Source organism: Mixophyes fleayi, chromosome 1 (genome assembly GCF_038048845.1).
Source record: "Mixophyes fleayi isolate aMixFle1 chromosome 1, aMixFle1.hap1, whole genome shotgun sequence".
NCBI classification, from domain to species: Eukaryota; Metazoa; Chordata; class Amphibia; order Anura; family Limnodynastidae; genus Mixophyes; species Mixophyes fleayi.
In genome coordinates, this window is record NC_134402.1 from 281,175,115 (window position 1) to 281,201,951 (window position 26,837).

General features: G+C 42.4%; 1 protein-coding gene across 4 annotated transcripts in view; it reads right to left on the bottom strand.

The window, feature by feature from the left end:
- The window catches only part of SUSD1 (sushi domain containing 1), a 235,253-nt gene that overhangs the window by 39,094 nt on the left and 169,322 nt on the right, over positions 1-26,837 (bottom strand). For all 4 annotated transcript variants that reach the window (XM_075210949.1, XM_075210946.1, XM_075210950.1 and 1 more), the window contains 2 exons: positions 8,701-8,794; positions 4,530-4,776 (listed from right to left, as the gene is read on the bottom strand). In XM_075210949.1, the coding sequence (XP_075067050.1) occupies positions 4,530-4,776; positions 8,701-8,794 (341 nt within the window). The remainder of the gene's footprint in view (positions 1-4,529; positions 4,777-8,700; positions 8,795-26,837) is intronic.

Consider the following 26,837-nt stretch of genomic DNA (forward strand, 5'->3'; position numbering starts at 1 on the left):
AGCCAGACTGCAAAGGTAAAAGTGACTCATAAGCTAAATGATCCTGTCACACAACAATGTTGGTCAGGGGGTAGTTGTCTTGTGTGAAATTGTGTAACAGGCGGTAACAGGCTAAAGGCGGTGAGGTTAAGAAGGTGGTTGAGGAATATTATAAGCTTGTCTGAATAGGTAGGTTTTTAGAGAACGCTTGAAAGTTTGTAGACCAGAGGAGAGTCTTATTGTGCGAGGGAGAGAATTCCATAGAGTTGGTGCAGCCTGAAAAAAGTCCTGTAACCGGGAATGGGAGGATGTAATGAGGGTGGATGAGAGACGCAGATCTTGTGTAGAATGGAGTTGCAGAGTTGGGAGATATTTTGAGACAAGAGAGGAGATGTATGTTGGTGCAGCTTTGTTGATGGCCTTATAGGTTAGTAAAAGTATTTTATATTGGATTCGGTAAAAGACAGGCAGCCAGTGTAGAGACATACAGAGTGATTCAAAGGAGGAATAACGATTTGCAAGGAATATCAGTTTTGCTGCAGTATGCAAAATAGATTGTAGAGATTTGAGTCTGTTTTTGGGAAGACCAGTAAAGAGGGAATTGCAATAGTCAATGCGGGAGATGATAAGTGCATGGATTAAGGTTTTTGCAGTGTCTTGCGTGAGATATGTGCGAATTCTGGAAATGTTCTTTAGATGCATGTAGCATGATTTAGATATAGAGTCAATGTGGGGAACAAAGGATAGGTGTGACTCAAGGATTACACCTAGGCAGCGAGCTTGTGGGGTGGGATTTATGGTCATGTTATCAACAGAGATAGAAATGTCAGGTATGCTCTTGTTGGTGGGTGGGAATATTATTAACTCTGTTTTAGAAAGATTAAGTTGGAGTTGGCGAGAGGACATCCAAGATGATATGGCAGAAAGACAGTCAGTTACACGTGACAACACAGATGTCGAGAGATCAGGAGAGGATAGATAGATTTGGGTATCATCCGCATAGAGATGATACTGAAAGCCAAAGAAACTTATTAGATTTCCAAGAGAAGTGGTGTAGATAGAGAACAGCAGAGGACCTAGTACTGAGCCTTGTGGTACTCCAACTGATAGGGGAAGCGGAGCAGAGGTGGCTCCAGAGAAATTAACAGTGAAATAGCGATTAGAGAGGTAGGATAAGAACCAGGATAGAACAGTGTCTTGAAGACCTAGGGATTGCAGCGTTTGTATGAGAAGAGAGTGGTCAACGGTGTCAAATGCAGCCGAGAGATCCAGGAGAATTAGGAGAGAGTAATGGCGTTCAGTTTTAGCAGTGATCAGATCATTGACAACCTTGGTCAACGCAGTCTCTGTAGAGTGTTGAGAACAAAAGCCAGACTGAAGAGGGTCCAACAGGTTGTTAGCGGAAAGAAAGCGTGTGAGGCGAGTGTAGGCAAGTCTCTCTAGAAGCTTGGAGGGGCAAGGGAGCTGAGAGATGGGATGGTAATTTGAGAGAGAGAGTTTGGGTCGGAGTTTTGTTTTTTTAGAATAGGAGTAATCACTGCGTGCTTGTATAGTGATGGAAAGATGCCAGTAGAGAGTGAGAGATTACAGATTTGAGTTAGAGGTGAAATGATCACAGCAAACAGGGATCTACCAATTTGCGAGGGAATAGGATCAAGAGGACAGGAGGTAGAGTAGGAAGATAAGAAGAGCGTAGAAATTTCCTCTTCATTTGTGGGGTCAAATGAAGAGAGGGTGTCAGAAGGTAGTGGGAAGGAATTGAGCGGATTGCTTGTTGAGGAAGAGGATACCATTTCTAGTCTGATCTTATCAATCTTGTCCTTGAAGTAGGAAGCAAGATCCTGAGCACTGATAGTAGATTGAAGGTTCGGGGTGGGAGGATTGAGAAGATGTTTGAATGTATTGAAAAGGCATTTGGGGTTAGAAGCCTGAGCATAGATAAGAGATTGGAAGTATGTTTGTTTTGCTGTGTCCAGAGCATTTCGATAGGCATGGCAGACAGAAGTATATGTGAAGAAGTCATTAGAGGTGCGAGATTTAAGCCAGTGACGTTCTGCTTTACGGGACAGTTTTTGAAGATTGCGTGTTGCATTAGTGTGCCACGGTTGACATCGAAGTCGACGTGTAGTATGTAGTGTCGCTGGAGCCACTTGATCAAGGGCCGTTGCTAAGGTTAGGTGAAAATGAGGTACTGCCATCTCAGGGGATGAGAATGTAGAGATAGGGGAGAGAAGGTGTTGGGGAGAGAGGTGGAAAATTGTTGAAGATTAATAGAATTCAGATTTCTGCGGGTATGAGGAGGCTTGGTAGAGTTAGACAGTAGAGAGGTTAGAGCAGTGGGGGTGAGTGAGTAGCTGATAAGGTGATGATCCGAGAGGGGGAAGGGTGTGTTAAGAAAATTAGAAACTGAGCATACTCTATAGAAAACAAGATCAAGGCAGTGGCCATCCTTATGAGTAGATGATTCAATTCCTGGGAGAGGTCAAGTGAGGAGGTTAGAGAGAGTAGTTTGGAAGCAGCTTTGGAAAGTGAGTTATCAATGGGGATGTTGAAATCACCCAGGATGAGGGTGGGAATGTCTGAAGATAAGAAGTGAGGGAGCCATGCAGAGAAATCCTCAATAAATTGTTGGTGTGCTCCAGGGGGACGATAGATCACCGCAACAGGAAGAGAAAATGGATTAAAAATGCGAATAGCATGTACTTCAAAAGATGTGAACGTGAGTGATGGGACATTTGGTAGAACTGTAAACGTGCACTGTAGGGAGAGAAGTAGTCCAACCCCACCTCCTAGTCTGCCTTCAGGTCTGGAGGTGTGGGTGAGATGAAGGCCACCATGTGAAAGTACTGCAGGTGAGGCAGTGTCTGATTGCATGAGCCATGTTTCTGTTATTGCCAGAAGGTTGAGGTTTTTTGAGAGAAAGAGATCATGAATGGAGGTAAGTTTGTTACAAACAGAGCGTGCATTCCAAAGGGCACATTTAAAGGACTTTGGAAGAGAGGGGAGACAGGTGATGTGTTTGAGGTTTGCTATAGAGCACCTATGAAGCAGTCTGATCACTATGGGTGACGAAGCCTATTCCTCTCCACTGGACAAAGAAAAAATTATTTTATTTATGTTTAAAATGGAGGGCATTTGGAAGAGAAGTCAACACCTTGAACACTTTGTCATGTCCTTCAAAGCATTCCTAAACAAATTTTGCAGTGTGGTAGGGCAGATTATGCTGCTGAAAAAGGCCACTGCCATCAGGGAATACCCTTGCAATGAAGAGATTCCTTGGTCTGCAACAATGTTTAGTTTGGTGGTACATGTCAAAGTAACATCCACATGAATGTCAGGACCCAAGGTACCCCAGCAGAACATTACCCAGAGCATCACACTGCCTCTGCTGGAACAACTTCCCATAGTGCATCCTGGAGCCATGTGTTCCTCAGGTAAATGACGCAAATGCACTTGGCCTTCCACATGAGTTCTGTCTCTCACGTGTTCATTGTAGGTGCCTTTGGCAGTGGACAGGGGTCCATTGCCATAGGCACCTGTGTGTTCTAATACCATTCTATCATAGCCAGCATTACCTTTTTCATCAATTTGTGCTACAGCAGCTGCTCTGTAGGACTGGAACAGACGGGCTAGCCTTTTCTCTCCACGTGCGTCAAGGAGTCTTAGGCGCCCATGACCATGTTGCCAGTTCACCAGTTGTCCTTCTCTGGACCACTTTTGGTAGGTACTGAACAATGCATACTGGGAACAGTATGTATGAGATAATCAATGTTATTCACTTCACTTGACAGTGGTTTTAATGTTGTGGCTGAATGGTGTATATATCAGCTGTAGTGTTTAGGATAATGACACAGAAAAATAAATAGATCATCACACTGTGCAACCAGTTTAGGCCCTTTCTTATCAATACCTTTTACTGTTATAAATTCCTATTAAAATATTGCTTGTTTCACCCTCTTTTAAATACACTATATCTCTTGAAAGTGAGGGTACACCATGGTTGCCTTTATGTGATGAATATGTGTACTATATAGTATTTTGCTGTAATGGTGTAGTTACAGCTTTTTTGCAAATTCACTATTACATTTTGATGCACATTTGGGCAGGGGAGGGCTGGCAAATTTTAGCCCGGGGGAAAAACGTGACTCAGCAGCCTATTAGGAACATTTTAAAGGAAAAATAGGTGTCCCAGTGACCCAGCCCAAAGTAGCCCACTATGGGCCCGGCCCAAGGGACAGATGCCCCCTGCCCCCCAGCCCAGCCTGCCCCTGCATTTGGGCATAGTTTTTTTTAAAAAAATTTAATTGAATAAAATGAGGTCTGATACAACCTTGTTAATGTGAGAACACCGCTGGAGGATTCAAAAATTCCTGCAGTTAGTTTTGTCTTTGTCTCAAGAAAAAATAAGAAATCGATAGGATCCTCATAACTTCAAACAGGGCCATGAATTATTTTTACAACAAAATCTGATGCTTTTAGTAAGATAAAAATATGAATTAATTAACCTTCCATTACATTTACTAAATAGATCTTTCTATACATTGATGTACCTTGGAGATAGTTCGTAGTATGATGCAATAGTCCTTCCCTCGTTCTAAAGGAGCATTATAAAAATCTCCATAGTATTGTCTGTCTCCAACGGAGAACTCCAGATGGTCAGAAACTTCTCCTGGGAACAACTCAGCAGTGACATATCCTTGAATCTTTGACATATTATTGAAGTATGTGACAGCCTCCAATGACTCACAGGTAAAGGAACACCATGAGATAAGCTGAATCACAAACACCTGGTAGGAACTGGAAGAGGAAAATGTCAAAAGTGAGTGACAATCAATTATTCATCCATTGCACATTTAATTGCAAATAATTTGTTTTACTATATTTTCCATTTTATTATATAGTATTGTAGTGTTAAGTCAAATTATCAGATTAAATCTGACTATCAAATCTATATTATGATATATCCCCTTTTTTACTTAATCAGCTGCTATATGACGTCTTCTAGTTGTGTGAAGCAGAGATTGTCCTATATGTCACACTGAGCTTATAAATGGACATGACTCACAGATGAAATAGGGAACTGTATATGAGGTGTCCTTGGATAATTTTTTGGTACATGTTAATTAAATGGGTGTCATACTTGACATGGGGATGTGGGGTGCAGCTGTGGTGGATCCTGAATTGTGTTCTCCGCTGCTCTTAGGCCAATTTGAAATGTTTTATGGGTGGTTTTTAAACCACCCAATGTATTAAAGGCAAAACTGCTGATAAACTGCCCAAAAACTACTGTTTCACCCCGCAATGCATTCAACATCGCCATCCTGATTTTCAACCTTGACTATATACAAACTATCGCATGTAAGAAGCAGCAAGACAGCCAAAATATAAAAGGTGGTTTTGAGAGGAGAGATTGCTCAAACAACATGCTGTTTGAGCTAATTTGACATTCATAACATAAAAGAGGAGACACAACTGACTTATGAATTATTGTGGCAATCACTATTTAATGATTATGGGGACAAAATTAACTTATAATTAACTTATGGGGCAATTGTTACTGTTCATTATATTAAGGGGCAATATGCGGATAATAAATATATTAAGGGGCCTTAATATTTGATTGCTAATGGGAAAATAATTATTATATGGCACTACAAGTACCAGCATGTATATGTGCATGGAAAGCAGATAAACACATGAACACTCTAGGCTTTCTCTACCAAACCAGCCCTCATATTAATTAACCTCAACATATAATACAGAGCTTCCATCAATACCACATTACATTAACAACCTCCACATTTATTTAAAAACAGAACCAATATTAAATAAATAGCCCTCACATACTGCTACATTAAACACCCACATTTAATAAGTGGGTCACCTTCCCCCAACCAGCCCCATCATTAAATTATGACTCCCCCACATTTAATACAGAGCTCCTATCAACACATTACATTAACAACTCCCATATTTATTTAAAGAGACCCGATATTAAATGAATAGCCCTCACCTGCTGCTACAATACATAAATAGCGCTCACTTTACATAAAAAGCTCTGCTATTTATTAGAAAGAGACCTCCATATTAAATTATTAGTCTCCCACTGCTGCTGCATTACGTAAAGAGCTCCAAACAGCAGCCAAACTACATTAAATGAATATCCTCCAACAACATTATAATATGGAAGGCTTTTTTGTCTCCTGAATGATTTGGTGCGGGGATGGTCCATGCGAAGTGAGGAAGTAGAAGAAGGGGAGAATGGAAAGTGAGAGACAGGAGGGAAATGAAGTGGTGGAGCAATGAGGAAGTAAAGGGGATGAGTTGAGGGGAAGGAAAGAGAAGGAGAAGAACAGGAAGCATGAGCGAATCAGCCCTCTGCGCTGACTGGATGTGCACCCTTTCATCCTGCCCTAGGCTAATTGCCAAAATAAACAGAAAGGTATTTAATAGAATGACTGATCCCTGAGGAGGGGCCAGCAAGCAGGAAGTAGTGGATTCAAATGCCAGGAGAGTCCAGTATAGTACAACTGTGGGTGCAGGCCGCTGACTCATAAACCCTATGGTGGAAAACCACTAAGCTGGGGGGCCCACACTCACCACATATTTTCATACCTCCATTCCTCACATCAGTCAGTTATACACATCAGTCAATTACATACATCAGTCAGTTACACACATCAGTCAATTACATACATCAGTCAGTTACATACATCAGGCAGTTTTACACATCAGTCACTTAGACATATCTGCGGGCAGCACAGTGGCTTAGTGATTAGCACTTCTGCCTCACAGCACTGGGGTCATGAGTTTGATACCCGACCATGGCCTTATCTCTGTGGAGTTTGTATGTTCTTCCCATGTTTATGTGAGTTTCCTCCAGGTGCTCTGGTTTCCTCCCACACTCCAAAAACATGCTGGTAGATTAATTGGCTGCTATTAAATTGCCCTTAGTCTCTCTCGGTCTGTGTGTGTATATGTTAGGGGATTTAGATTGTGAGCTTCAATGGGGCAGGGACTGATGTGAATGAGTTCTCTGTACAGCACTGTGGAATTTGTGGCACTATATAAATAGATGATGATGATGATAGAAGTGGGGAGCATGCACCATGGCAGTAGTGGTTCATTGACTTTCTTATCTCACTGTACAGAGCAGGTAGGACATAGGCCTGTTTCCCATTTGATCATGAAGTGACAACTGAAACCATCTGGAATGACAGGTGGGTGGAGTTCATGTCAGAGCAGCTCCCTCATTTTAAGTGGCACCCTTATAATTACCCTCTTATAAATACCCATGTTTTATCTACCAGAATAAACTGAGCACATCTGGGTAAGTTTATTAAACAATATTGCCATTGCTGGGAGGAGCAGCACCCCCAAAGCTATTTTCGTTTTTTTGTCAGCAGTGCCTTTAATTTTGAGGACACATTTTCTCCTAGCCTTGGGCATATTTACATTTTACAAGATGCATCCACTATATAGCTTTTCATGTCAAGCAATACACATCCTTTAAAAATCAATATGTACTCATAAAAAGAATATAAACAGAATAGACGGTTAATATTGCAAATTCCTGGAATGAAAGAATTCTTCTTTGGGTCATGAAGAAGTATTTAGTAACCCCCCCTTTAAATGATCCACTATGGCCTGCTATTCAGTGCTGCAGTGTGCAAGAGCACAGTCACTATATTTAGATATTACAGTATGTGGCTGTTCACTTGGTCTCACTGAGTCACATAGGCAGCTAAACATAAGGATTTAGGAGTGAAAATAGGTGTAGCTATGAATAGTCATATTCAAATGAGTCACAGCCCAGTGTGAAACATCTACATTTAACTCAGAGGTATTACCACTTGCATGCAAACAGCGAAACCCTTATTCATGTGGGTTAAATTAAGTTGCTATGTAAGCTTTCATTTCTAGTAAAGCATGGAATTGTGGGGTGCAGGAGTACCATGGACCCTTTTCTATGCTAGCTACCAAGTTCAGACGTTACCAGTCCTCCACATTTAAATATTGAAATCAAGAGGCAAAATGGACTCTACAGATAAAGTTAACATTACTTACCATTTTCTCAAACAGATATTTTTCCCATGATAGAAAAAGTTCTACTGTTTGTATAAATGACACAGTTGTGAAAGGAAAACTGGCTAAAATAAGATATTGTAACGCTGAACAACAATTATCATATTTTGTCAAACTTCCTATGAGTGCAGTTACATATTTTTTTTGAAAAATATTTCTCTCTGTACAAATCTTCCAAAACATGATAAACCTGACAATCCAAATAATCCATACTGTTAGTATGAGCCTCATACCCTTGGTGTCTAAGTCATACTTGCCAACTCTCCCGGAATGTCCGGGAGACTCCCGAAATACGGTTCAGTCTCACAGACTCCCGCAAGAGCTGGCAAATCTCCCACATCCCGCAATTGCGGGGCTAAAATGACGCGATTCCCGATGAATCGCGTCATTTTGGCCCCACCCCCCACAACAAAATGGCATATTTGTTGCAGGGGAGCGATTCGCAGCTCCCCGTCCCCTCCCGCCCTCTAGACACGCCCCTCTCCCGGATACAGCTGACCAAAAATAGGCAAGTATGGTCTAAGTGGCACAATCTGTAGAAACCTTATTGTCACAAGTGGTTTAACTTAACAAAACAGAACAGGTGATTATGAGTTAATAATATGGTTAGGTTTGCATGGTTGGACAGACACTTACCTGATGGGTCCATTCTTATCAATTCGCTGAAAACTGATTTTTAGCAACTGATTGGCTGATGGCCTGATTTTTTTAAATTCAGGAAGAGGAGGTTCTGAAAAAAGAAAAGACACAAGTCTATTAAAGTGATTAAGCTTCATTTTAGAAAACAAGATCCAACAAGACAAAGAGCTTCCCTTTACATAACAGAGTACTAGGCATGATGAGTCATAATGCTTATTGCTTGCAGAAAATGTCTTACTGTATGTATATTTGCATACATATTATTTGCATGAATATGTGTATACTTGCCTTGTAAAAGTTACTGTAGCTATAGTATAACAGTGTTATAAATGGGTGTTGTGGGGGCTACAGGTTTACTTGCCATGTAGTCTCCTATCTATGCTCTGCACAGATGAGACATGTGCTTTCCTGTTGCCAGCAGCCTTCAGGAAGGAAAGAAGAAAGCAGTAATATATATATTGCTGATCCAATCAAATGACTTGTCAAATGGCGCTGCTGTTACTCACTTATGTGACTGACATGGATGGACATTCACCTATACATCTCATCTGCCCCTCATCAGTAAAGACTATACTTGTAGAGTTTCCAGCCGTAAAAATACTCTCCTGGCTTGTGTGTTCCATGAGCCCCTAGATACCAGGATTACTCTGTGAGTTTAGCCTCTAACATCGCAGCATCCTGACACAGTGTTTAGAGAGGTTATTATGGACATGTTAAAACAAATGGAATGTGGACTATTTCAAGTATTTGACGCCTGTATTTTAGCTGTAGCTGTATTTTAATTTCAATATTTTGCTGCAGAGAATGTTAAATCTATTATTAATGTTCCACGCCTGCAGAGTACTCTGGCCTTCTGTGGCCCAAGGAGGAGAAGTTTTCTCTGGCCAATCAGAAGCAAGGATACATAATTCCCACCATTTCCTTTGAATCTTATGGGTTGGCATTCCCAACAAATCAGATTTTTGAGAAAAATCCTCCAAAAACACATGCACTGAGAGCTGGGCATTGTGCCAAGTGTCGAGTTTAAGACAGTAAATAAAAAAGCACAATTTCCACCTCTGTGTTTCCCAAGTATTGCTCTCGACATTCCTGGGACTCCTGCTTTCAAGGGCCTGCCATGCAATTAGCCATTAAAATGCCTAGAAAATGAAAAGAAAGCAGACTAACATGTTTTGATATACTTCTCTGTATGTGCTGCTAACATTCCCACCACTGAATGTAATGTTTAACCCTTTGTGAGGAAACAAGGGCTTAATGACATCACAATTGCTGTGCCTTGTTTCTTACAAAGTGTGGACTGTGATCATATATTTTTTAGCCTTTTTGTTCCCCAGATCAGCATGGCAATTAAAGGTTAATCCCACACGGACTCGCTCTCCCTGGTTATATGTATCCGAATGTATGTATAATGTATATATTAACCATGTTTTATGTTGGAAATGACACAGAGTCTGCAAAAGAGCTATATCCACCCTAGGTACAATCTTGCCCAGATCAAGTCAAGCACTGCATGCGTCACAGGTGCACTAGCTGTAGCTTGCACTGGCCTGCAGGGCCGGATTAACCATAGGGCTAACAGGGCTACAGCCCAGGGGCCTATGGCATCCAGGCAGGGCCGGCGCCACCATTAGGCAGCCTTAGGCAGCTGCCTAGGGCGCAGGCCTCTGGGGGGCGGCAGTGTGGCCAAGAATAACATCGAATTAATCTTGAATTAACATAAATTAATAAGGGCGATCGCCCGGACATCCGGCCGCCCGCCCGCCCGCATTATAGCGCTCCTTCACACCTGCAGTGCGGTGCTGCTACAGACAAGCGCAGCACCACATTTTCAAAACTTCGGGGCTTCCGGTGCTGACAGCGTCAACGTCACGACGCAGTCAAGAGGAGCCGACAGGCGCAGGCAAAGAGAGAAGAAAGAACCTGAGAAGCAGATAGAAGAAGAAGAGAAGGTAAGTAAATTAATAAGAAAACGGAAGTGGGGAAGAGAGATGCTTAAGAAAACAGAAAGGGGTGAGGGGAGATGCTTCAGAAAACAGAAGGGTGGGGGGGAGATGCTTCAGAATAAAGGGGGGAGAAGAGAGGATGCGACAGAAGAAGGGGGGTGAGAAGAGTGGATGCTACAGAAGAAGGGGGAGAAGAGAGAATGCCAGAGAGGAAAGGGGGGAGAAGAGAGGATGCTGCAGAAGAAGAGGGGGGATAAGAGTGGATGCCACTGGAGAAGAGTGGATGCAACAGAAGAAGGGGGGAGAGGAGATGCTTCAGAAAACTCAAGGGGGGGGATGCTTCAGAGTAAAGGGGGGGGAGAAGAGAGGATGCCACAGAAGAAGGGGGTGAGAAGAGTGGATGCTACAGAAGAAGGGGGGAGAAGAGAGAATGCCAGAGAGGAAAGGGGGGATAAGAGTGGATGCTGCAGAAGAAGAGGGGGGGATAAGAGTGAATGCCACTGGAGAAGAGTGGATGCTACAGAAGAAAGGGGGGAGAGGAGATGCTTCAGAAAACAGAAGGGGGGGAGATGCTTCAGAATAAAGGGGGGGAGAAGAAAGAATGCCAGAGAAGAAAGGGGGACAAGAGAGAATGCCAGAGAGGAAAGGGGGGAGAAGAGAGGATGCTGCAGAAGAAGAGGGGGGGGAGATAAGATTGGAGGCTGCAGAAGAAGAGAGGGGGGGATAAGAGTGGATGCCACTGGAGAAGAGTGGATGCTACAGAAGAAGGGGGGAGAGGAGATGCTGCAGAAAATGGGAGGGAAGAATAGATCATGCTACTGAAGATGGGGGACGAGAGGATGCTACAGAAAATGGGGGGGATGGAGAGAGGATGGTACAAAAGACGGGGCGGAGGGGATGCTACAGAAAATTAGGGTCATAATGAAGCACCGCTGTTACTCACCATGCTGGTGCTACTCTAGGAGTCCCGGCGAATTCCCCCCGCCAGCACAAACTCTTCATAAAGCAGTTTGGCAGGGAAGCATGCTTGAGGTGGATGGGGGGCATTTTAAAGAAAAGCTGGTGGGCATAAAGCTGACAAGGGCGCTTAGGGCAGTGGTGTATGGGAGATATGGGAAAGCTGGTGTGCATGTGAGTAAAGTTGGTCTTAGGCAGCTAGCATATGTGACAAAAACTGATGGTCAAGGGGTGGCATATGTAAGAATAGCTATTGGACACATGGGCATGTGTGGGAAAAGCCGGGGACATGTCAGTGTGTAACAGGTGAATGATGTCAAGTTTTTTGTTTTGTTTTGGTCTGAAATCTAACATTTGGAGCCTCTCCTCTAGATATCCTGCATTTGCTCCTGGGCAGTGAAGCATGGACAGCGTTCTGCGTCAGACATCAATACGTCTGGACATCAGTGCATCTAGACAGCAGCCTTGCCAGCCAGGAGGAGGTATGAGTTATTATTTTTATATTAGAAATGTCAAGCATGTGAGGGTCTGGGAAGTGAGATTTTTTGGGGGAGGAGGGGGCGGCAAACTTAAGCTTTGCCTAGGGCGCCGGGCAACCTTGCACCGGCCTTGCATCCAGGGGGCCCTTGAAAGTGCTCAGCAGCAGTATTGATCGGTCGGGGGCGCCCCCGGCACGATCAGTGCTGCTGAGCACTTTCACTGCGGTCCTTCCCCGGCGCGCTGTAGTCTCCTTACTGAGGAGATCTCATGAGTTTCACTCTCATGACATCTCCTCAGTAAAGAGCGTACAGCGCGCCAGAGAAGGAGGTAAGTGCCGGGGGGGGGGGGTTCGGGCAGCTCGGATCACGGGGGGGCCCTCACGGAGGAATGGAGGCCCCTTAGCCCGGGGGCCTCCATTCCCTTAATCTGGCCCTGCTGCCCTGTAACAGTGGGATATGTCTGTTGGGTGTAAGAATGAGCCAGAGAACGATCGGTAATGAGGGAGTTAAACCAGAACTCCTTTGATTTGCCTCCTTTATTTGAGATCCATTGTGGAAACATGCTATCTACAGACATGTTGGAGCCGCCTCTGTCAGGAAGTCCGAGATGGAGATAAGCAGAACCTGAGTCATAACCTAGCCCAAGAAGAACCTCCTATTGGGTAGGTAGAAGAGGAAAATGTCACCTTGAAGGATATGGGCCACAGACTGGATCAAAGGCCGTTTCTAGAGACAAGAGGCAGTGTGTGATCATGAGCTGAATGTCAGTACTGGCGAAGTTTAGGCTCCTGCTGGACTGACTGCGTATCAGAGAACTACTGAAGGACTGAGAGGATCGGTAGATCTTGTTCCTTCCTGTGGGTCTTGCAGATCTGTGTGCTAGCTGAAAGCAGTGTGACAGTTAAACAGGACTGCTGCTTTGCTGACAGTGTTAGCAAAGGAGAATCTGAAGCATAGGATCAAGCCTGGAGCAGATGCCCAGAGTTGGCCACTACTAGACAGCTATAGTGCTGTACATGTATTCATTGAGGGTTATTGTTCTATTCACTGCAGTATGACATTGTCCTGGAAGTGCTATATTCACTGCTGGAATACTGGATATTTACCTGGGTGTTTACTGGGTATTTTCCTGGGTGTGAAAGTGTATGCCCAAGTGCACAGCACTGAGGGTGAGCAGTGGGCTGAAGGAAGTACGGTAAACACTTCTGTGGTATGAGAGTCTTTGCTGGGTATGCCTGGGCAAACTCTCCACCAGTGGGCCAGGATAAATAGCCAGTAGGAAGCTTGGTGTCATGACACCATCAAACACTTTCATGAATACCAATTACCAAAACACCTCATCAGTGCAGTAACTAGACATTTTAGTGCCCTGGGCGAGACAGGGCACTGGCGCCCCCCATCTATGTGGGAGTGGCATTTGACAAGTGGGTGTGGCCAACCTAATGTGTGGGTGTGGCTAGCACTTTACTGAAAGAATTCTGTTGCACATCTTTGCAAATGCAAATATATATACATTATATATATATATATATATATATATATATATATATATATATATATATATACTAGAACAAAGCACAGGCAGGGCGCCTCATAGTGTAATACCAGGACAACAAAGGACAAAGTGTGTATATATATATGCGTACCGTCAGGTAAAGATGTATGATCAAGACTCGAGTGGATCCTCTTTGAGAGCTGTAACACTGGATCTCAACTCGGGAACAATCCAGGAATGTGGAAAAAGGCAAACATAGCATAATATTGTAATGCAAAAGATAATGCACCACGTGAAACACCACAGGGTATTCAAAGGATGTAGAGTTCAAAATTCACCAGGGTATATATGTAAAAAGACGTAGCCCAGAAAAACACACACCACTTTATGTGTAAGCAATAATTCATATGCGTACCAGAAATATGAGCATAATAGCCAGAAGATGTTTTCTTTATAGGCAGCTGTATCTCGTGCATGGACACCCTTCCAACGGCGGTATAATAAATGGAAGAGGATACAATGTAAAGAGCAATACAAATTTAATAAACAAAGTAACACTGAACTCACATATAGTTCACCAGGTACAGCTGATCAACAGTGAGGCTCGACGCGTTTCGTCTTGATGATCACAAGACTTCCTCAGGAGCACAGATATATATATATATATCACATATACACACACAGTGGTAGGATTGAAATAAATTAGTGATTTAATTACTGATTTACCAAGAAAATATCACCGTAGCAGCAATACCTGCTGGAAATTAATATATGCTACTATAGCAAAAGGAGGATTGTGGAGGCACACTATTGTCTTCTCTGCGGGGAGCCTTACTTATGGCCACAAAGGGCTCTTACTAATAAACACACCCAGAGGTAGTGATATCACTTTATAAATCACTGCTTGGATCTCACCCTGACTTAATACTTATATTTCCATAAGACACGTCTACAGAGGAGCCTTGTGATGCCAGTTTTCAGATCACCCATATATAACGAGCACTTATCCAGCAGTCACTGTCTACACTGATGACACACGGGGTTAATCTTCTGAAATGCCATGCCGGGGTAGATGGGAATCTCATTCATTCAGACACAGCCTACCGACTAGCGTTGCCTTAATGACAATATTACTCCCAAACAGCCTCCCACCTCTCACCTGCTGTGTGTCAGGGCTATACACAATACAGCGATGTGCCTTTGACTTCCGCAAGTTCCAAATGCCAAACTTCCTGTCTGTGGAACGCACATCGCTGTATTGCGTATAGCCCTGACACACAGCAGGTGAGAGGCGGGAGGCTGTTTGGGAGTAATATTGTCATATAGAGCTAGGTAGCGGGCGGCACCGCCCGCACCACCCTAGTTACAGCTCTGCACCTCATTCACTTCACTTTTACTTGTATCCTGTTGCTCCAAGGCCAGGGGTGGTGGAGTACAAGCAAAGTATTATTGTTTAGAACAGTGCCTGATGTGGTACATGGAGGAAAAATGGGCATGTTCATGTCTAAGAACCCAGTGAAAATATCACATCCACTTGCTTATTACTCACATCTTTCTTTCCATATCAGTTGCTTCTTATCATTTGTGTCCATCAGGAAAATTACATGTTTAATAGTTAAACACCTTATTGGACACAAACTTCAGTGTGTATAGCCTCAACACAACTGTTGATCAGGGTCTTTCAGATGTCAGTTATGATGGGAGGAAATATAGTTAGATGATTATACAAACAACGTTGACCACAATTTCCCCCTTTCCCAGTCAACATATGAAAGATCTTAAAAACATGCTGGCTGGGACTGATGGCTGTTTTGGGTCAATACATACTGCAATTAGCCTAATTATGCCCTGAAGGATCTGAGTTCCAGGTATTCGGATTGAGCGGTAGTATCTGACCATATATATATATATATATATATATATATATATATATATATATATATATATATATACATCTTTAAGTATAACTTTAAATATATATGTATATAAGAAAGCTGCTAGTAACATTCACAAAACTTAAAACAAAAATGATAGACAAGAGCCTGTTGAGGAAGCATTTTTCTACGCACACCAGATTTTCTATCTGTAAATCTATCGTAGAACATTGGCATCAGAGTATAAATGAAAAGGAACAGAAACAAATAACTTGTCTACAAGATTACATATAATCTTAAGCATTTAAGTTCTCTCATGATAGGCATATTTTTCCACACGTCATTTCACAATGGATCAATGTGTATTTTAGACTTCGTACTCCTTTATTTGGAAATTGGGTGGAGACTGTGGTATACCTTTTCTGAAAGCCAGCTATTGTTTCTGTGTGTGTTTATGTAGTGCTAGGGAAAGCAAAATGTCCACAAGAAATATTACGCCACTTGTTCATGCTTTGTATAAATACACAGTGCCATCTAGTGTACAACTGGTTGTAGTACATACTAAGTGTAATTTAGGCAAACTACAAGTTCTCAAAAATACCCCCTTTTTAAAATTAAGTTTACACATATATGCATACATTATAAATAATGCACTTGTCAATATTGAATATAACTAAAAAATATGTATATCAGTAAAGAGCATATAGCATTGATCCCTAGAATCTCTACCTTCCCATATAGATAACAAATGCAAAATAATCATCCACATGTCATATCCATAATCTAAAAGAAAGGACAATTGTCCCTCTGTTTACACTCAATTCACCTGATTACAAAACACACACAATAATCTAATTGTTTAGTTTCCAGTCTGACCAATAATTTAAATTTGTTGAGTCATTTTTCTTTAACAAAATACATTCATAACATAAACGATTACACTATGTTCTTTGATTTAAGATAGACATGAATGTATTAATCTTAACTGACATAGTAACTAAACTTAACGCTGGGGTCTCAGCTTGTTATCTACATAAGTTTCATTTATTTCTAGACCTGTCCCTCTTAACGGCACTATGGAAATATATTTATATTGCACATTAATGGCTTAATGTATAGTTGAACATAATGTAGCCAGAAATTGCATCACAAAAAAAGACATCTTACACTGGCATGTTGAGGAAGACGCATGGAAGTTGATCGTCGCCACTGTCAGTTTGATCTAGCACCCACAAGTTTCCCATTTCTTGAAAGGCACATATGCATCTGAGTCAAAGTTTACATAAGTCACATTTGCTCCAACGCACCCTTATACCCCATCTCCTTCCCACCTCTTCAATATCTTGTGGGCATGCGCAGAAGTTAAAAAAAAAGAATTATATGCTGAAAATGCAATTTGCGTTCAACTCTGGATGCCCATGGCATGGAACAATGAAGTCAAAACATCATTGATGACGCGGCCGCATCGCCTGTCATGTGATGCGGACGCCTGTGCGCTGACGCGGCCGCATCTCATGTCATCTAAACATCTAAAGTACCATAAACACTAATAGAAAACCGGAAATGACCTGTCTAGGTATAAATTAGTGAAAATGAGTGTCCATAGCAATCACATGTGGGAAGTTAGAAAATGGAAATGTCATGAAACAGCATTGTCCTTTGCTATGGCACTACTTAATACATGTTTTGTAAACCCAATGGATATCCAGGACCAGCGCTACCCAGGTGCGGGCTGGGAGAGGGAAGCCCGGGGGGCACACAGGCGGCAGCATCACATGACACGGGATGCGGCCGCATCATTGATGACGCGGCTGCATCGCCTGTCATGTGATGCGGCCGCCTGTGCGCTGACACGGCCGCATCTCATGTCATCAGATGCGGCCGCCGGTGAAAATGGGGTATATTGCATTCAAAGGGTGGCCTGCCGGCCTGCCCCCCCGGCCCTAATAGCGGTCTGACTGAGCGGCCTGAGGGGCTGCTGCCCCCCTGCCCCCTGGGCCAGCCCGCCCCTGGCGCTACCATTAGGAGTAGGCGGTTAAATGTCAATGTTTAAGCTGTGGCTGTGATGTTTCCACTGACTAAAAAAAAAAACTTACATTGAATAGCAAATTTTTTTTTACATTTAATAGCAGGATTGCTACTGTAGGCACCGTCTGTTATATGTATATTCCAGGCAAATGCTTGTACTCTGATTGCCCTGACCTCTGGCTTTGCTACTGGATATAATTGCTCACTGCCAGTCCTTAGCCTGTCCCTGATTCTCCCGCTTGCTACGGAACCCTTACCATCTGCTCCTGATCTCGGCTACCACCTTCTACCTACCAGCTGCAGTATTGCATATAAACTTCTACTGCGCGTTGAGTTAAGCCTGGGGACATCTAAGTACCTGTGAGCACAACTAGCTCTAAGGGAAAGGCAGCTGCTATAGGCAAAGACCTCTGTTCACCTGTTCTAGAAGCTTATGTCAATAGCCACTAGCCATAACATTGGCATATACCATGTTAGTAACAGTTTTATTTAAAAGGGGATTTGCTGAAGAGGTGGAGCCATCGCTGGTCTCCTAAATTACGTTATAGATACGTAAACAAACATGTTATATTTAATGTTAAAGTGCACTTGAAACTGGATGGGGCTTACTTATCTCTAACTGGTTATAAGTTATGTTACCCACTATGGTTGCATGTAAAAGTAGGGGATTATTTCACACACAAGTGTTAAAAGTGATCCATATATAGTGAAATATATCTGGTAATATTAATGGCAGACAAGCCATTCCTTTTCCTATGTTATCACTAGTGACAAATGTTGTTTTAAATGAAGTCCCACATAACATATGTTTGGAAGGAAACAAATTGTCATTCTGGCAGCTGATAACAGCATTAGCCATTTCTATCACTTTGTAAATCTTACTTTGTGAGTCTGTCCCTGCTCCCACAATGTAAATTAATGAGATTTGATCTGATTTGATCCATTATAAAGAGGGTTGGAAAGCAACAAATGCACATTTTTAAATTATTTACAATATAATTTGTAAATGGCAGCTGTTTGTAGTGTGTATGTTCCTTTAACATCTTGACTTATTTATCATATTTTGTTTTTTAATGACATGCTGTAGTCTGTTACATTATCTAGGCTTATCCAAAACAGTACAGCAAAATTAGATTTTCAAATGATTATTATGCTCATTTTAAACAGCTATGGATGATTATATTATTTTCTGCTTTAGCTCTTTGCTTTTCTCATGGAATATAATATGATACATGGGCAATACAAATGGGACAGATGCTTAAATACAGCTAAGATTATATTCAATGTAAACAAAGATATAATGGGCATTTCTAGTAGGTCAGCCATATTCTTAATGTTTGCTGGGCATGGAGCCACGGAGCATTGGAGTATGTCAGCCTGTTCTTTTATACTAGACTATAAATAATACATCCAGAATCACCTGTAATAACACAAACAAAATACTGATTTGGTGTAAAACATTAACATGTATCATTAGCTTTTCTGTGAAAATACCTATTTTCTTTTTGTTTTAAACAGACGTCATACTTTCTATATTTTCTAGTACAGGAATGTGTCCTGGCATCCTGGTATACAAAGAGCTCCAAACATCGCTACTGCAGGTTTTCCACATCAGGATGCAGCACCTCTCCTTAGTCTTCCCACTGTCATAGTCCATACTTGCCAACTCTCCCTGAATGTCAGGGAGACTCCCTGAAATAGGGGTGATCTCCCTCTCTCCCTGAAGAGTCTGGCATTCTCCCTGATGCTGAGCCAGTACAAGACGTGGTTGGCTTCGCCATTTGTGGCATGATGACACAGTTCAGAAATTGTGTTCTATGTCCATATATTGATGCCTACGGAGGTGGCCATTTTCATGGAGACCAAATATTGCGGAATTTTAGCCCCGCCCCCTGCTGTAATTGCCCAAAATTGTGACAATCATTTAGAGGGCGGGCCAAAAGGAAGTGATTCGTCAAGTCCTGCTCCCGCACGCCCACCTCCCCCGGGATCTCCCTGAAGACAATGAGGAAAAGTTGGCAAGTATGTCCTAGTCATGAGAAGACATGTTCAAAGTGGTTGCGGTTTGATTCTCGAATCAGTTCTAAAATTCGAAAAATAATTGTTCTTTCTAGAATTTTAGAACCTGTTGAGAAATTCAAACAGGTTTGAACATAGAACTCTTTCTAGCCTGTTTGACAATGTTCAGGCAGGTTCTCACATGGTAGAGCAAATCTGCTCGAACACCATCACTAACATCATCATCATCATCATCATGTAACATGAGTTTAGTTGGCACTGACCTAAGCTTATAAACAGGCAGACAAAATTACTTACTGTATATTTGTGTCCTTATAAACATTAGAAGTTATAGAATACATTTAGGAGACTATTCATGGGGTTGCCCTGGCTGCAATGCTAACTAGTGTGTATATGTTTTTCAGGGTGCTCCAAATTGGGGGAAAGACTTTTCTCTGGAAATCGCAAGCCAAAAGTAGTCCTTATAATAGATCCCATACTTCTACATGGACAACATATTGTCAGTAGGGCAAGATAGTCCTGAGATACATAGCAAAACCATGCAAGCTGAGATCCATTGCTAGAAACCATACCCAACCTTATATTAATTTTCATCACTTAACATCCCATTACTTTCACCATACTATCCCGTGCCTGCCAACAATCTTCTTTTATGTGGTTTACTTTAAAAATGTCACAAACAATGTATATTACCGTTCCAACATTTTTTTTTTATTATATTTTTTTACAATGTACCATATCTCTAACTGAATGCATTGCAACATCTGAATGCACACAAAGCACAAAAACACAAGTTCACACTAAGGGGTATATTTACTAAACTGCGGGTTTGAAAAAGTAGAGATGTTGCCTATAGCAACCTATCAGATTCTAGCTTACATTTATTTATTGCCTTCTATAAATGACAGCTAGAATCTGATTGCTATAGGCAACATCTCCACTTTTTCAAACCGCAGTTTAGTAAATATACCCATAAAAGTGAATGCAACTGTAAGTTTAGAAGCCAAACATACACCTTGTCCAAACAGATATATAATCATACCCAAATGAGGGCCAAAAAAATTAAGAGGGTGCGAAAGAGGGGAGCGGAGTTGTGATCATAGGAAATGGTAGTTAAAAAGAGGTAGATAGAAAGAAAGATTGAGATGCAGGGTCAAATGTGTGATCAGCTGCATTTCTGTAAATGGAAGTAAGATCTCCTAAATATTTGTTTTTTTGTTTGTGCAATGTATTATTAATACGTTCTCCCTCCCTTTGGAATTTATAACACAGGAGGACCGATCACTTCTTGCTTGCTGGTCTGTATTTACTGTATATACCTCCAATTGGCTCCACTTAGCATCGCGGTGGGTGTGGATATTATGATCCTGATTTTTAATTTTGGAATTTTAGGAGATGCAGTAATCTCACAAATCTATAGTGTAACATATCTATGGCTTTGATCTGTAATTGATCCTGTGTGGCACACTATTTTGTAGTGTGACAGAGGTATAGAATCCCTTCCGTTCTCGCTATTAATAAAGGGGCAGGATCATGTGTCAGTTTGACACAGAGAAGAGCAAGAGATCATTGAACATAATGGAAACATTATGAAACATTTTCACCACATCAAACACAAATCATCATTTGTGCCAACATATTCATGTGACTTTCAACCAATAATTTGGTCTAACTAGTTGTAAAAAGCTCCATTCTTCTCAATTGACATCAAATTGCTATCTATATGCTCAAGTGACTACCACAATAACCTTATATATAGCTGCACTTGTACCAGTGATAATTCACATGACTTTAAGAATGCAATGTTAAAATAACTTTCATTCATATTTTGTGCTTCCACACAGACACTACTTTCATTGTGTGAAATGAAACAGTAAACTGTTTGCATTAGAGACACATTAGGATATGACATTCTAAGCTCTTATCACCACATTTATATTATTTCTGCCCTCAGACAATTTAGTGGATTTAGTAGCAATGTACTCAATATTATCCACCAAATATCACCTCTGATCTTAAACAATAAGTTGGCTTTGAATATTTACTGCTTAATGAGTGACAGAGACAGTGTTGTTGCTGTACATACATTTGACAATGGGTACCTGCTGTTGTCATGTACAATCAGGGCCGCCATCAGGTGGGTACGGGAGTATGGCTGTAACGGACCCGGAAAGACTTTTGGGTCTGGAATGACTAGTTGGGCTGCCCTGACTGGGCCCTTGAATTTTATTATTACTATTTTAAATATGCATTGTAATGTGGCGGCTCACAGCCACTGCTGCACTAAGAACGCGTCGCTCAATTACATCATCATCACCACCCAGCGCGCTCCCAGTCTATCAGTGTCTAGAACCCTCCACATCACACCGAGAAAAAGTAAGCAAGTTAATTGGGGAGCAGGTTTGTACTTTTATTTAATTACTATAAATTTGTCCATTGCAATGTGACTCCCAGTCACAGGGGATGGGAGTGCGATGCACTGTGATCTCAACACTGCCACATCCGATCAATGCCTATGTAAGTGTTATGTGCGTATTGTCGCTAACCAATAACGATTGTCGAACCTCGATTTGTGTTTCCAACGCACAAAGATTTATTCGCAAGTAGAATAATATGCTCAAGCGAAGTGATAATAAATACAGCCGTTACTTATCGCAGGCGCTCTGGATCCAGTGCAGTCATTCAATCCTGAAGTCTGGGGACAAGATGTCTGAACACTGGATGTGAAGCTGCTGCTTATATACACAATGAAATACAGTAATACAATGAAGATGGTATAGCTTGCATCTATTGGTCCAGGTCTCAGGAAGGTCCAAGGGGTTGTCAATCATTGGCTAGTTCATCCCAAGGAATTCAAAGGAGGGGGTCACCTCTCCAGGGGGTATGCTCGGCTCTTCCCGCCAAGATTCCTTACTCTTAAGTAGTTCATAATTCCTTATCATTCATAACTTGTGTATGCACTCTGCGATTCCCTCGCAGAGTGAACCAAACAGTAGGATATGTAACGAGGTTCATTATGATACCACTCATGATGTGATTCCTTCAACCTGTTCCGTGTATTTCACTAATATGCATGTAACTCTAATATAACATATAAATACTACTATATTTCGACATAACTGACTATGTGTTGCAACTACCATTAATGTGTACTATTTTATAAGTATGCGTGTTTGTGCGAATGTATGGTAAAAGACCGGTTACTGTTGCTGCCATGTGTAGTGGATGCGTACACCCTTTCATGCCGTAGCGTGCCCTTGTATGCCGTAGCGTACCGTGCGCATCTTTTCACACAAAGACAACCGGTCTATAACCTCTTTAGGGTCATCCGTATTATTGGTGATGTACGTGCAACATTTGACACCGAACTGGGTGGCCAGTGTCACACAGTACCCACCAGTAATAGAGGTGAGATAATTTAGTACCAGTCTATGTTGCACCAACTCCTTCTTGTACGCTTGTAGCTCCCTTCCAGTATACCTGAAAGTGTCATCATACATCTCGGTGATATTATCTATTAATTTAGCTAGGTCTTGGATATATTTAAAGTTTAATGTTCCCCGAGCGGTTCTGGTGAGGTCTAGAGCTTGGAAACCAGCAGTTTCACTAATCAGTTTTGTAGCTATGGGTTCCTCACCAGGAATCATATTTCTCTTGCCACGGTGTTCATACTGTGTGTGTATGTATGGTGGTGATGTAGTCTTGTGAATACCAACCATTTCTTCATGAGTAATAGTCATGATTTCAGGAACCAGTTTAGCTAAGAAACACAAGCCCTTGGAACTCGGAGTCACCCAGGAATAAGCTTTCTTTCCACAAACAAAATACACATCATCAGGAAGAACATAAGGAACAGTATGCCCATTAATTATATCACACAGAGTTTTGATAAAACTACCCATGCCTAGTGTCTCCATTTGCTCCAGACACGTGTCGGCATGGATGACATTCTTACAATTATCTATAGAGACTTTTCCAATGGCTACTTTCTTATGTTTGGTTATACGCCCTAGTTTGTGACTTCCATCAACATTCCTGCCTATTGGTGACCTTGTGAGTCTCCCTCTAAAATGAGTGTGGCGAGCCATTGTCTGATCTGATAGGTCAGCCTCCCAATTCTCCAGGCGCTTTGCATGAGATATATTTAGGCACAGCAAAGATCTGCCTATTGAGTATTGTCGAAGCGTCAGACTAGGGGACCTAGTGTTATTGTACCTCCCATCTATGGGCCTCCCACCCCTCAATTCGAGTACTTCAGATATGTTTAGAGGGAATGGCACTAGTCCTATATTATGCTGCCCTTGCAGCACGTGAGAGCACACCCAACACTCGGTTTGGTTTAGCACCTTACCCACCAGGGAGTGATAATCCTCCAAAGGATGCCCGCCTATATTCAGAGTACTGGGGGACTGGCATCGTTGGATGCATCTCTCTTCAACTAGGGAGTCGCAGAACTTGCAGATACAATACTCATCAGACAATAGCCCCTCACACTGCCTCCGAGTTCCTGAGCTAGCAGACCTTTTCCTAACCCCCGGACCAAGTTTGATTATGGGCTGCTCTGAGTATCCTAATAACTTTTCTTCTGCCTCCATCTCATCCGTATCACTCCCAGAACCTTCCTCCGTCCTCCATCCTCCTTCACAAAAATAGAATGTCCTAAAAAAAATAAAAACAAGGAAAATCCTGGAACAAAAGAAAAACAAAAACCGTCACTCCATCGCTGGAAAAATAGTTCTGGGGCAACGTCTCTGGTTCAGGTGTCTCGACTGCAGGCTTTAGGTCTCCCGGAACAGACTCACGAGTGACAGATCTATGTCGTTGGTCTTAGCTTTATCTTGCACTTTCTCCGGATTATGGACTCTCCTGCAGTGGGTGGAATGGACCCAAGTGTCTCTCTCTGCAACCTTCAGTGATGTAGTACTGGTCAGCAGCACTTGGTACGGGCCTTCCCAACGGTCTGTTAAACAACCTGAACGTAAGAAATTGCGGATCATAACATAGTCTCCAGGTTCAACATCATGACAGTTCGTTTCTGGCATACCAGGTGACAGCATGTTTAGTTTTTGTTGTTGTTGTTTTAGCTGTCTACTCATTCTTATAAGATATTGTACAGTCACTTCATTATTACACTTGAAGTCGTCTTGCGGACTCACGATCAAATGAGGTTGTCGTCCGAACAGTATCTCAAAGGGGGAGAGATTAAGAGGAGGTCTAGGAGTGGTCCGAATGCTATGGAGGACCAATGGCAAAGCCTCAGGCCATGCCAACCCAGTTTCAGCCATTATCTTACCAAGCTTGTTCTTTATAGTACCGTTTACTCTCTCCACCTTACCACTGGCTTGTGGTCGGTAAGGGGTGTGAAGTCTGCTACCGATTCCCATGAGTTTGCACATGTTTTAGAAGATATCACCAGTAAAATGGGTACCCCTATCACTTTCAATGATTCTAGGGCAGACCTGGGCAAACTCCGGCCCACGGGCCACATACGGCCCGCCAGCCTTCCGAATCCGGCCCGCTGGGTCTGCCCAGAAGATTTAATTAATTTTGCTGCCAGCCACAGGTTCTGGAAGGGATACGGAGCTGGTCGGCGATGCGCGTCCCTTCCAGAGCATCAGATCATGCCGGGGCCGGATACAGCGTAATCCCCTGCGCTGCTGCGTAGGGAGGAAGTGCGCACTGTCCATACACCTCTCCCGCCGCATTCACAGCAGCGCCGCGGAGGGGAGCACAGAAGAGTATGGAAGAAGACAGTAAAAAGGTAAGTATTACCGTTACAGACAACATCATGCCGGGTGCAGCAGGGCTGAGGGGCAGCACGGCATGATGCGGATCACCACAGGACAGCGGGCATCATGTCACGCTGCCCCTCAGCCCTGCTGTGCCCGGCATGATGTTGATTAAAGATGGACAGATGGACGGATAGAGCTCTGGTATAGTGGGGTAATATCTAGGTGGGGGTTCCAGTCACTGTGTTTATTGATGGTGGTACTGTGGGTCACTGTTTTTATTGATATTGGTACTGTGGGTCACTGTTTTTATTGATGGCTGTGCTGTGGGTCACTGTTTTTATTGATGGAGGTGCTAGTAACTTGTTCTCTTCTGTTTTTTATCTCTTCCCAGTAAGTTCTCCTGCCACTGCCATACTGCCAGCTGTCTCGTCCTCTGCTCCTGACCTTCAGACACTCTGCTTAAATCTGCCTAAACGTGAGTGATACCACCTATCATAGGGGATACGAATTTGCTGCCCATTTTGCCGGCACTGCAGTTACTATTGTGCTTCTCTTTGTTTGTTTACATCACCAGCTGCTCCTGCCCCCCAAAAATGTCGTCTCACATAAAAAAAAGGAAAGTTGATTCTGAATGCCGTGTTTTCAACAAGACATGGACTGCTAAATATTTATTTACGGAAGTCAAAGGCAAAGCCGTTTGCTTAGTTTGTGGCACAGTTGTCGCTGTGTTGAAAGATTATAATCTGAATCGCCACTATGTGACCAAACATGAGGATAAATATAGGAACTTGTCTGACCAAGAGCGAGCAAAGGAGTCGGAGATTTTGCTATCCAAGCTGCAAACTCAACGAACACTTTTTACAAAACTTAGCACATCCAGAGATACAGCTACCAAAGCAAGTTATCTCATATCTCATAAAATAGCTAAACGAAGTAGACCGTTGTCTGACGGAGAGTTTATTAAAGAGTGTTTGGTGGACTCTGCTGAGCTAATATGTCCAGAGAAAAAGGATGCATTTGAGAACATCCCTCTGTCCCGGCGTACTGTGACGAGAAGGGTTGAGGACATTGCAGGAAATTTCGAGTTTCAGCTGAAGAACAGAGCGGTTACATTTTCCTTTTTTACCCTGGCTCTGGATGAGAGCTGCGATGTACGAGGCATTGCCCAGCTACTTATCTTCTTACATGGGATCACTGCAGACTTCAAAATAACGGAGGAACTGGCAGCCATGCAGTCAATGAAAGGGACAACAACAGGGATTGATTTCCTAACAGAAGTAAATGCCTGTCTAGACAAGTTGGGACTGAAATGGGACAAACTTGTAGGTGTGACAACAGATGGTTGTCCAAATCTGACGGGGAGAAATGTTGGACTTTTGAAGAGAATGCAGGATAAAGTTACCAAAATTAACATTGAGCAGAAATTGACATTTTTGCATTGTATTATACATCAGGAAATGTTGTAACTAAAACCGTTAACTTCATCAGAGCAAGAGCACTGAATCACAGACAGTTTGTTGCACTATTGGAGGAAAATGAGTCTGAACATTGTGATATCAGCTACCACACAAATGTCAGGTGGCTGAGCCTGGGAAAAGTCCTGAAAG